The 12,015-nt window shown below is 39.4% G+C and overlaps 1 protein-coding gene across 1 annotated transcript in view; it reads left to right on the top strand.

The window, feature by feature from the left end:
- Positions 1 to 9,669, top strand: part of atg5 (ATG5 autophagy related 5 homolog (S. cerevisiae)) — a 32,980-nt gene extending 23,311 nt beyond the window's left edge. The window contains exon 8 of the mRNA XM_073484885.1: positions 7,870 to 9,669. Within this exon, the coding sequence (XP_073340986.1) occupies positions 7,870 to 8,006 (137 nt within the window). The 3' untranslated portion in view covers positions 8,007 to 9,669. The remainder of the gene's footprint in view (positions 1 to 7,869) is intronic.
- Positions 9,670 to 12,015: the final 2,346 nt, after the last annotated feature.

Below are 12,015 nucleotides of genomic sequence, written 5' to 3'. Positions count from 1 at the left end.
AATACAAGCAAGTTATTGATAATTTGATTGTGGTTGGGCAAAAAGTGCCTCTCCACTTTTCTTTTGTCAGACTGCTCGCTCCCTGTCCGGCCTCGTTAGCTGGTTCTGTTGGGATTTGTTCTTCCTGAAACTTTTCCAGTCCGCAACTTTCACTTACGAGATATTTAACTATGTTATAAACTACATTTTCTATTAGGAAAATTAAACGGTTTGATGTGGTTTAAGAAAGAAGCCCTGAGCATCCGTGGTTCATCCTTCTTTCCCTATGATTTGATCCCATGAGTCAGGTCTTTGTCACATGTAATGAACCGAGTGATGCCTCTGTGTTGAACAGTTACTGACGAATGTGACAACAAGCGAAGACAACTGGGCATTTACTTGAAATTAACTTACGAACTGTGAAATCACAGTCAGCACTGTAGTTAAATTTGGATCGTGACAGAACGTAGTTTAACATTACAAGATAATCATGGTTGACTTGAATTAACGGGATCAAAACAACAATGCTTTAACACTTTTAAACACTCCTTGTAAACCTTTTATGGAAATATGCTTGAAGCTGATTTCTCCCAGATATAGATTGTGTGTTTCGCGTGTTTGTTGGTCTCTAACGCTATTTTTCCTACTCTTAATGGTCAACAGTGTGACGCTTTAATGAATCACAGAGCTGAGCATTAGTCAAACTGGGAAAACACCTCTGTAAATTTTCTATTCCTGTTTATCATTCCTCACTATTGTCTGCTTTCACATGACAGATCTGCTGATGGTTGTTGTACCTGTGCCTTCAGGCGGTCTCAACCTGTAATCGCAGTACCAAACGTAGATCTCCTGCCACAATGCTGTGACCTTTGGTTGCCCCCTCAGTTTAGAGTATTGTTCAACTTTGAACTTTAGCAATGGGACATAGTGTGGTTAACAAGTAACCATTGCTTCATGAGTTTTACATACTTAAATGTAATCCTATTCTAGTTAGTTACATCAAAACATCACAATGAGATGTTAGTAGGATTATAGAGAATACAACTTGTAAACTAAACTGACACAGAGCCCATATTTGTATGATAGTCCACTGCTGTTATGGAGCAATGTTCATGATTAAATGCAGCAGCTCATTTATTCAAGATTTCCATAATTGTCAAACCATACAATGTCTTATAAATACAAATATAATAATTGTTCAAAATAGTGCTGGTTCAGTATTCAAGAATGTTGCTGTAACATTTATAACTAACCTTTTAATACACATTTAATAATAACACAACACATTTTGACTGAGAGCGATGACTCAAAGATGATGAAAATGTAATGTGACTTTAATTCGACTAAAACTGGACTAAAATGTTTTGGCATTTTCTCGACTAAAACTATGAAGGAAAAAAATGACTAAAATGTGACTAATACTGATATCATTTTAATTTATGACTGAATCTAAAATAGCTGCCAAGCCACAATTAACTGTGTGTGTGTGTGTGTGTGTGTGTGTGTGTGTGTGTGTGTGTGTGTGTGTGTGTGTGTGTGTGTGTATGTGTCTATATATGTATGTATGTATGTATATATATATATGTATGTATATATGTGTGTGTGTGTGTATATATGTATATATATGTGTGTATATATGTGTGTATATATATATGTGTGTATATATATGTATATATGTATATATATGTGTGTATATATGTGTGTATATATATATATGTGTGTATATATATGTATATATGTATATAAATGTGTGTATATATGTGTGTGTGTATATATATGTGTATATGTGTATATATACATCTGCAATACACAAATATATATACACACACACATATATGTGTGTATATGTATATATGTGTATGTGTGTATATATGTGTGTTTGTGTGTTTATATATGTATTGTATACAGTAGTATTTTAATGTCAGGCATAAAACAGGGAGCAGGATTCTGTTTTTTATTCATGATGAAACTAATAAGAGAATTTATTAGATAATTCACTGTTTCCTCTTTACTAATAACATGGAACCGGTTCTGTTCGGGTTCGCCCACCCAATTTAATGACTGATTTAATGATTACAATATTTCTGCTCAAAGCTGCTTCAAAAATCTTGAATGAAGCCAGTTAAAATTCAGAGCTGATTTGAAAGAAAAGGATCATAGTGGTTATTAATTAAAAGGGTAGTACAGTGATGTAGTATTACAGTTCTTTAAAGCAGCAATTACACCCTCAATTTGTAACACAGGCTTCACGTTAAATACTTGGCCACGTTAAACATATAGTTTCCAAGCCCCGGTGGAAATAACCCTCATGACATCGTCTGACCAACCATGTGTTAACTCTGTTTTCTGTCCTAAACTGAACATTATTTGTAAAATTGGTCGAACAAATAGAAAATTTATTCACAATTTAAGCAGTTCAGTTTTTGGGAGTTTAAAATGCTGATTAAACTTTGATCTCCGGGAGGTGCTGTAGAGTGCAGAATAAGTCTTTAATTTCAGGTAATTGTGAGAGACATGAAAGTTTAGAAGTTCACTCTTTAACATGACTGGAAATGGTAAAAATAGCACTATTTCCTGCCTCAGATGACACAAACGTACCATCGGTGAGAAAAACAAGAAATCTGGTTTCTCAAATGTACAGTTTGACAAATCTGTTCTGATCAGTCACAGCAATTAAGCGTGGTGTTTATTTCAGGAAATCATGCTTACGGTGATGACCAATATACGGTAAACCAAGCACAACCCAGACTGACCTTATCTGTCACAGATTTTCCTCTCTTCCCGCATTTTTCTCCAAATTCTCAGTGTGTGTGCGTGGGCGCAAGTAAGACTGTATGTGCGTCTGCATAATTTACTGTTGGTGCAGGTGGCTACTGGGATGATCTACAGTGTGTGTGTGTTTGTGTGTGTGGGTGTGTGTGTGTGTGTGTGTGTGTGTGTGCGTGTGTGTGTTGGGGGGCGTGTCCCATTGTGAATTTCCCCCATTTTCTCATAATGACTGGAAGAGTACACCTCCTACGCCCACATCTCGCCTCGCCTTACCAGGCAGGCCGGGGCTGAAGGTTACAGATGGGTAAGAAACACCACCCAGAAATGATTGATGAGTGTGCGTGTGTTGTTTGTGTGTTTGTGCGCGCCTGTGTGAACCAGAGAAAGTGTGTTCTCACTTTTGCTGTCATACAGTTACGATCACACCTTTTACTTTCGGTGTTTTGGAGCTAAAAATCAGCATTTTCTCACAAGTTCGCTCACATCGTGATTTCATCATTTGTTACACTTTTAAAAGCAGCCTTCCAGTTTATCTTCTGACGATAAAATGAGCAAAAGCCAAGTGGAAAACAAATGTACACTATAAGAACACCTGTTTAAAATGGGCCTGTGATGAGTAAGTAATTACAATAATTGTAGCTAAAAAAATAAAACAATAAAACAGTGGAAACAATAAGAAATGACTGCCAATTTAGGCAGAAATAATTTCTGCTTTTAACATTTTTTCCAGGTTAAAAGTATTTTCTTTTTGTGTGTTTTTTTTTAAATTCACTTAACTTTGAATTTTGCAGCCTTGGTTTTGTTTTGCTGACATCTGATTGTTTTTTCTTCACATTCAAATTCACAACCACACAATTACCAAACTTTGATTAAAAAATTAGAAATGGTGAAATTAATTACGACAGAATATTATCAGTGGTTGATAATCTACTGTTTACCTACATCCTAAACTTAATCTAATATCTTTATTTAATTTAAATGTATTATATATTTATATTTCCCTGATAGTGTCATTGCTTAATTCACTCTAGTACCGTCTTCATTACTTCTTTCTGCCACAGTAAATGTAATGCTCCTACTCTTCTTCTTACATTTAATGCTTCTTCAGCTGCTTTTTAACTCCCAGCAATGCAGTTCAACTCACAGTCGCACCGTGGTTTGTTCAGAATACGCACTCTCTAGTCTCTGACTGTTAAACGGCCTTATCTTGGATATTCTCGTAAGGCTGCAAAACACATGAAAGCGACCCGACTCCTTTAAATCAAGATGAAATCTCACCAGTACAGTGTATCTTGAATTTTAGCTGGGTTACTTTTTTTCCGGCTTGTGGCTCAGTGGTTTTTGGTGCAGTAAGACAACAATGCAAAACAAAGTGCTCCGCCCGCAGTCCTCAAACTTCTGAACTCTGTAAAGTAACACTCTCAAAGATTTTCATTTAAAATGGTGATTCAGCCAATGATTTAAGATTTGCAGTATTTGTACCATTTCCTTCTGCTGCAGCTTCACATTAAAAGCCTTTTAACAGGCGAAACAAGTGACAAGTTGACTTTATTTGTGGAGCAGCTACAGGAAACGCTGTGTGTTTGTCAAGGAGCCTTAGCTCAAAGCTACTGTTAATCAAAAAATGCATCTACAAAACAAGACAGTGGCCATTTTCGGCATTTTTTGTTAGAGGATCAGTTTGAATTATTCCAGTTAGTATTAGAGTTAAGACAAAGTCCTGTCCCTGTGCTCTCCTCTTCACAGACTCATGCTGTGTGCAGCAGACTGTGTGTTCGCCATTTCTCACAGGATGATGGAAAAAGGCCAATTATTTCCAGACTTCCTTTTAAAAAGACATTAGTTTGTTTTGCTGCCTGTAGTATTTAACCATATTTGCTGTTACCACCAGGAACTACAGGTGTCGCCAAATCAACCAGGACTAAAACCTTGAGGATTACAACTTCAAACAGTTCTCAGTTAAAAATTGATTTTAACTGTTGTAAATTAATGTTGTAAATTAATAATCTTTTCAGTCCACCAGCAACCAAGAAAGGTTAATTGCCTCCTATAAGAAAAAAAGTTGTCACTAGTAGATTTTCACACATTAGTTATGTTTTGAGTAATTTGTTTTCATAACTGGATGTCTCCTCCCTTCACCTGCGTGGCCTGAGCCATCCTACAACAAGTTTTAAAATCACCAGAGCTGCATTCAAATTTAGAAAAGAAAAAAAAAAAAATCCCACGGTTGAGGTTTATTTTGAGATTCAACATGAGAAATCAGTGCACTCTTCACCTGCAGCCTTTATTCAAAACATCCTGCATGCACCTAACTTCAGTTGGGTGAGCCAGTAGAACAGTTTCCTGTTTATTCCTCCTGCAACGACTGTCCATGCTTCACCTTTCAGCTTCATCTGTGATCTTCCTCTTCTTAACTACATTAAAGTATCAATTAAGCTGATGAATATTAAACATTCTGGCTTGATTAGGAACCTAGCAGCCATGAGCTGACAGCTTTTACCCTGTTGTGGCCTATAATTGCAAAAATCGAATATAAAATAAATAATTATATTAATATTACATGCATATAAACATATGTTTGTACTACTGGGGAATTTGTTATATTGCAGTATTGTCTCCACCAGCAGAGGCAGCCCACCTCCTACACCCACCTCTGGCCTAAATGTGCACATCTGTACATTTCTGAAGAAATCGTGTTGCTGAGCTCGTTGTTTCCTGGCATTAGTGTCTCGCACGCTGCTGTCTGCCACTCAGTCAGCAGGTGTAGGGTGGAGCCGCTTCACAGACCGTCAGTTAATGCTCAGTCTCAACCGTCCTCCTGATATTACGTGGAGTTTAAATGTCACGTATCGATGGGGTGAATGCGGGCGACCCGGTGCGTGCATGTGTGTGTCTCTGTGTGTGTGTGAGGTCAACAGCGATTAGCAGGAGAAATTCCCATCGCTTGTCTTTGTCACGCATACACAGTCAGCAGCCGTCATATACAGCACTATATATGACGTCGTTCGTAATTAACCAGAAGCTGAAAAATTCCACGTAGACACACAGATGTATTTTTTTATATTTGTTCTAATTTAATATAATTTCTTAAATAAAAAAATAATGAATCTCTCAGACTAACAAAACCGTAGACAACCGTTTTCACATTAATGAACATGCGAAAGTTTCTGTTTTACAGCTGATCAAAATATTTGTCTGCTGCAAAACTGCAAAATATTTATCTGAAGACATGAATAAACTGTCAGGTGGGATTAAATTCTTATTTGTTTTTAAACAGGTGAGTATTTTTATTAAGTTTGACTGATTTCCAGTGAAGACAGAGCAAAATGTCAACAGTCAGTCACCTTTACATTTAAAAATAAAGACAATGTTTAAAAAACATTACGGACATTTTAAGTATTTTTGTAGAATTTTATTAGGAATTAAAACACAAGATCAATAATAGAAAATGTTAATAACCTGTGTGCATGCTGGGTATAAAAACTTTTTAAGGTTTTTAAGTCCTGAAATCAGCTTGACTTCAGTTTGAGCATTAAAATACTTGTTTTTTAATTAAGATTAAAATAATACATCAGTAAAAATATAAGAAATAATACATTTTAAAATGTGTGTATAATGTGTTTAAGTCCTGGAGTCTTAAAAGTCGTGAAATGTATTATCTTTATTTAAAGGCCTATAACAGTCAAAAGCAGCATTTTAGTGTCTAAAGGGATTTTAAAGGTTCAAAGGTCAATCGATCTACAATACAAATCTGTCTTTGAGGTATTTTTTAGGCTTTTTTTAGATAGTGAAACTAGGGAGGGAGAAACGCAACGAAGGTCCTCTGCTGGATTTGGGGTGGTGGCTCAACACCTAAACCACAAAGGCACAGAAAACATGAATTAACATTGATGAGGTAGTTCAGCGTGTTTGATGAACTCCTGCAAAGTTCACAGAGTTGGGAGCCATGCAAGAAAACAAAAAAATAGGTCAAACTCAAAGCTGCAGAGGCCGAGAAATCCTGACTTTTAGTTCTTCATTAGGGTCGAGCTTAAAAGGAAAAAACTGGATCCTATATTTCCCATCATGCAACTACTGTATTCAGTAATACAGTAGTATTTGACTCTTCCTGCCTCGTGTGTGTCTGATTGAAGTTCAGGCTCCCTGCCTGCCTCTAAATCTGCAGAAATCTCCACGGTGCAAAAAAAAAAAATAAATCACACGACTCCCGGAAGGTCGAGAAAGTCGCTGCTCGTAACGGACGATTTGCGGTCGTGGCCTTTTAAAAGCGGTGGGCGGGGTCAGTCACAGGAGGCCATCGTCTGAAAGTACTAACTGTCAGAGTGAAAGTTTAAAATTCGAATCCTGCCAACGACCAACACAAAAACAATCAACTGTCACTCGACTCTGCTTCATAACTGAACACAGTCACATTTAGACCCGTACTTTCTCTCTTCTCGCTCTCTCACCCACCACAGCAGCGGTATTACTGTCGTGTCTGATGTGGTCTCTCTCACCTCATGTAACCATCTCTTTTCCTCTTTTCTCCCCACCATCTTCGTCTTTTTATCTTCTTTCTTCTCGTTTCAAACCGTCTGTCTCCTCTTCCTATTTTTTCCTCCTTCATCTTCCAACTATTTTCCACTTTTTTCTTTACATGTGCTGTTTATGAGCTTAGTCATTTCCTCCTTTCATCTGTACTATTCATTCCTGTACCAGTCTTAATTATCTCTCTCTCCTGATCGTTCTTTCTTCCTCTTCTTTCTTTCTTTTTCTTTCTTTTCCTCCCTCTTTGCTTTCCGTCTTCTCATCCTTTTCTTGTTTCTTCCCATTATGTCCTCCTCTTTGTATCAATATTACCCTCCAATCCTTTTTTTCCAGCTTTCTTTTGATTACTGTCTCATCCTTTTCCTCTCTTCTCTTTCCCTTTGTGACTCAAATTAAACATAGAAAAACTTTAAACGATTCTGGATGTTATGAGATTAGAAAAAATATGAAAGAACAGAGAAAGAGAATAAACATACGACCAAAAAACAAGCTAGAACATGGTCGGCCTTCCAGTAAAAGTGAGTTCAAATAAATGAATTAAAAGCTAATTATTATTATTATTATTAAATGAATTGTTCCTCTGTCTCCGTCCAGGTGAGCAGAAGCGTAACCAGGTGGTGATCCACGGTATCGAACCGCTGCTGGAGACTCCTCTGCAGTGGCTCAGCGAACACCTCAGCCACCCGGACAACTTCCTGCACATCTGCGTCATCCCCACACCCACCGACTGAGGCCACGCCCACCGCACCGCACCTCACCGTCGCCGTAACAACCAGCCGACCCCCGCCAGCCGGCTGGGTAACTCGAGAAAAACGGTACCGCTCGGAGGTGGAACTAACAGACTCTTTAACGAGAAGGAGATGAGAATCTTAAAACGATAAACAGAGGATGTGAAGGAGGAAGATCACAAACCTCCTCCTCCATCTTGTTGTCTATTTATATTTCTACTCCTCCTACAACTCCTCCTCCTCTTTTCCTCTCAGAAAACTTGTTTATAGGATGCGAGGATGAAAAGATCTTCTCGTCCTCCTTCGCTCCAAAAAAGAAAGACATTTCTGGAGGTGAAGAGGTGGTTGAATGAGCCTCCTTTTTTCTACTCTCATCCTCTCTCCTCCTCGCATGCTACTCATCATCTCCACGGGGAGGAGACGAGGTGAACTGATTCTTCTTTCCTCCATCCTGCCATACATCTTCTCCCTCGTCTAGTCCAAGACACAGGGACTGTCCTGTTGGACGTGGAGACAGGATTGTTTGGGATTTGAGGGGAGGCGTATCTAGTCCTGCTGAAGTTGCCTTAGTTACCAAGTTCATGCGTTTTTTTTTATCATCATCATCTTCGTCGTCCTGCTAAAACGTCCGGACGGACAAAGTGACTCTGAGTTTTTACACCACCAGCCTGCAAACATTATGTCATCTCCAGGAACTTCTGTTGGTTTCTTTTTTTAACTTTCTGGGCATTGACATTGGGCTTCATTTGAGAACGTGAGCTGGAATAAGAAGAGGACAAGCTGTTGGCACGTTATGTTTCGGACTGAGCTTTCGGCGCTACTGTTGAAAGCATCATCTCATTATGAGTTATTTTAAAAAAGCAACTTAACAAGCAGTCAAGATGTAGACGTGTTATCACCTCGAATTAGCATTACAGTTCAGCTTTAACTCAAAAACAATGTAGCTAATGTTTGTTTATCCTCATTTTTCACCACTTTCACACATCTTGAGTTAGTTTCCTTTCACGGTTACATGCTCCTCTGTGGGTGATGGGATATTACAGCCGTCATAAACAAACGGAGGAACTAAAAATGATATATTCCCCTCAAATCTGCACCTTTTCTTTCCTTGTTTTGTTGTCTTTGTCGAGCGTAAACCAGCTGGTTATGAGACGAAAGCATTTTTGTTTGAGGGTCACGTGGAACAGCGCCACACATGTTTCCAATAGCAGGTGTTGATTTATCTCCATCAATACAACACAGTTTAGCCGTTTTACTGTCTGTTTTTGTCAGATTTGGCCCGAGCCTCTTTGTCTGCTGCCAAACTTAAAAGCGCATCTGGTTTTGTTTCAGTTTAAGAACTCAGCTTAGATAATGAGACAGCAGGAACGATTAGCATTAAGTCTGCAGGCTGTTGGGGGCCACAGACGTTTGACATTAAGCTTTTCGGTGTCAAATCTTAGTTTGCGGACAGAAACCAAAGTGGCAGAAGGATGTATGTCTGTGGACAGAACATTAGTTCGCTTACTTTGCTGGTTGTTGTGACCATAATTAATCGATCACTCTTTTTTTTTTTTAAGCATTGTGTATCAGCATCTTTTTTACATTCATACTGAAATAAAATTACGATTAAAACATGCAGCAATGTTACTCCAAATGACTCCAAATAAAGCTATGTTGATTCAAATATATGTCAAACAATGTAGTTATTATTTCAGAAGACCAAAAACTTCCAACACGTTTCACAGTTTCGTCATGGCTCCACACAGATCTGATGTTTTCATCTTCTGACAGCTTTTCATCTCATAAGTGGATGTTTAAGTCAGATGTTTTATTTGTGTTCATGATATTTTTCCACTGCACGTTGTCGTATTTCCTTTATATAACCAACTTTCCCAACTCAGCCGAGCATAAACATTATAGGCGGTTACATCAACCCAGATGCCAGAATAAATGTTGGCACTGTTTGTCTCTGCAGACCACAGATATGTTGTAACTTTACTTTTCCTTATGTTTAATTTTCAATTCTGTATTATGACACTGTGCTTCCAGTCTGGTTGGTTTGGGGTTAGGAAAAGACCATGTTTTGGATTAAAATACCTAGTTTTGTTGCTACAAACACAACTGGAGATGACCTGTCACGATATCAAACGCATTCACAATAACGATATTATCGCAAAATCTAAAGAAATTTGAGAAAAGGAAAGTTTTCAGATTCATCTAGATGAATTTATAAACCGAGATGCACAGGGCCGAACATCTTTGTTGTATTAGTTACATAATATTTTCATGTGTACGATTAACAAGGTATCAATATTTCATTTTTTATACGCAAATATAAACTTGTTGAACCCTGTTTGTGTTTTGCAGGAAACGGAAAATGCCAATATTTTATTCTGACAAGACTTTGCTGGTTACATTAGGGTTTTTTTTAAGGCGATGGAACCCACACGTTGTTGGTTTTGGTCTTTTTCATGAAACGTGTTGATAATCCAACACAATATCACCCTTCACCTGTTTTCCTCCCTGAGGACGGAGCTCAGCTGCCGGGTGAAAGTGTTCAACTGGTTTTCTGGGTTTGAACCCGGCAGACCAGGCTTACGACAGCTTCCTTCCCCTCTGGTGTTTAGTTTTAATCGTCTTTTCACTTTATCCACCTCATAAAGAGCATCTCGCTCTTCTGTGTTTTACTGCTGACACTCGCCCTCCCTCTCCCTCTTCATCTCTCCTGGTTAATTATCTGTTGGCATTCCACCCGCTGCTAATGAGACCACTAAACTGTCCTGTCAGACAGGCCTGAGGGCTGCTCTGTCACTGTGTGTGTGTGTGCGTGTGTGTGTGTGTGTGTGTGTGTGTGTGTGTGTGAGCAAGCCTGGCTTCGCGGAATCAAACTGTACAGTGTGAGTGTGTGATTTGTGTGTGTACGTAATTACAGACATCTTTTATAACCCCCCGCAGGTGTGTGTGTGTGTGTGTGTGTGTGCGTGCGCCTGGCTTCTCACACACTCATCCCTTGTCACACTGCCAGTCTGCTAATTTAAAGTGTGTGTGTGCTGTGTGAGTGATGTCACACACACACATCATGTCATCACGTCAGGCTTTCTCACCGCTGATGCCGCCGCCAAGCATGATGGGACGGCGGGGGGTTTATGGTGTTGAGTCAAGACCCGTGGCTCGACGTGGGGTACGGTATGTGTTTGTTTGTGTGTGTGTGTGTGTGTGTGTGTGTGTGTGTGTGTGTGTGTGTGTGTGTGTGTGTGTGTGTGTTTGTATACACACTGCAGCTCTAGACGCAGCGATGAGGAGTCTGTCTCACTCTGTCATCTCGCTGACACACACACTTTTATGGGATTTCCCGAGCCGCCGTCCGACTCTGTACTGTACAACACACTGAGGAGGGGGGGGGGGATGTCAGATGCTCAGTGAGGTGTTTAGATGGAATGAGTCAAACATAAATTGTTTGCAGGGCTGCATTTCCAACTCTCTTCTTTTTTTTTCTCCTCTCCTTCCCTGAATCTGAGTGGAAAAAGTTGCCTTCGGGTCATCGCACTGACCAGTTTCTAGCTCTTAGTCAAAACACACATCGCTCACGTGTCGTTATAATGCATCTTACTCAGCTCACTCAGTTACATCTGGACGCTGCCCAGTACAACCGCAGTCTGATCTGCTGGGAGCAGCAGCCCCACTGGAGCAGAAAGTGAGTGTTGTTTCAAATATTCAAAAATCGACATTTCGATATTTTTTGAGAGCCCTGTTTTATAACCAGAATGGCGCTCGGTGTAGTGCACGACAGTCAGCGAAGCCTAATCTGTATCACACCATAACTGCTGAGCCACAATTTAAGATCCTCAGATTGTGGTCACTCAGACACCAGCCACCTGAATACGTGATGCGTTAGTTCCTGAGAAATAAACAAGAACACCCTCTCTCACAATGTAAAAGAATCGATTTGGATCTGCACCAAAAGTTAACGGGGTCTATTCTGGGCTCCGAGCTGCTGATGAACCAACAAAGGGACGTGGGTGAAACCTCC

The sequence above is a fragment of the Pagrus major genome, chromosome 17 (assembly GCF_040436345.1).
Source record: "Pagrus major chromosome 17, Pma_NU_1.0".
Classification (NCBI taxonomy): Eukaryota; Metazoa; Chordata; class Actinopteri; order Spariformes; family Sparidae; genus Pagrus; species Pagrus major.
This window is presented reverse-complemented; position numbering and strand designations above follow the sequence as displayed.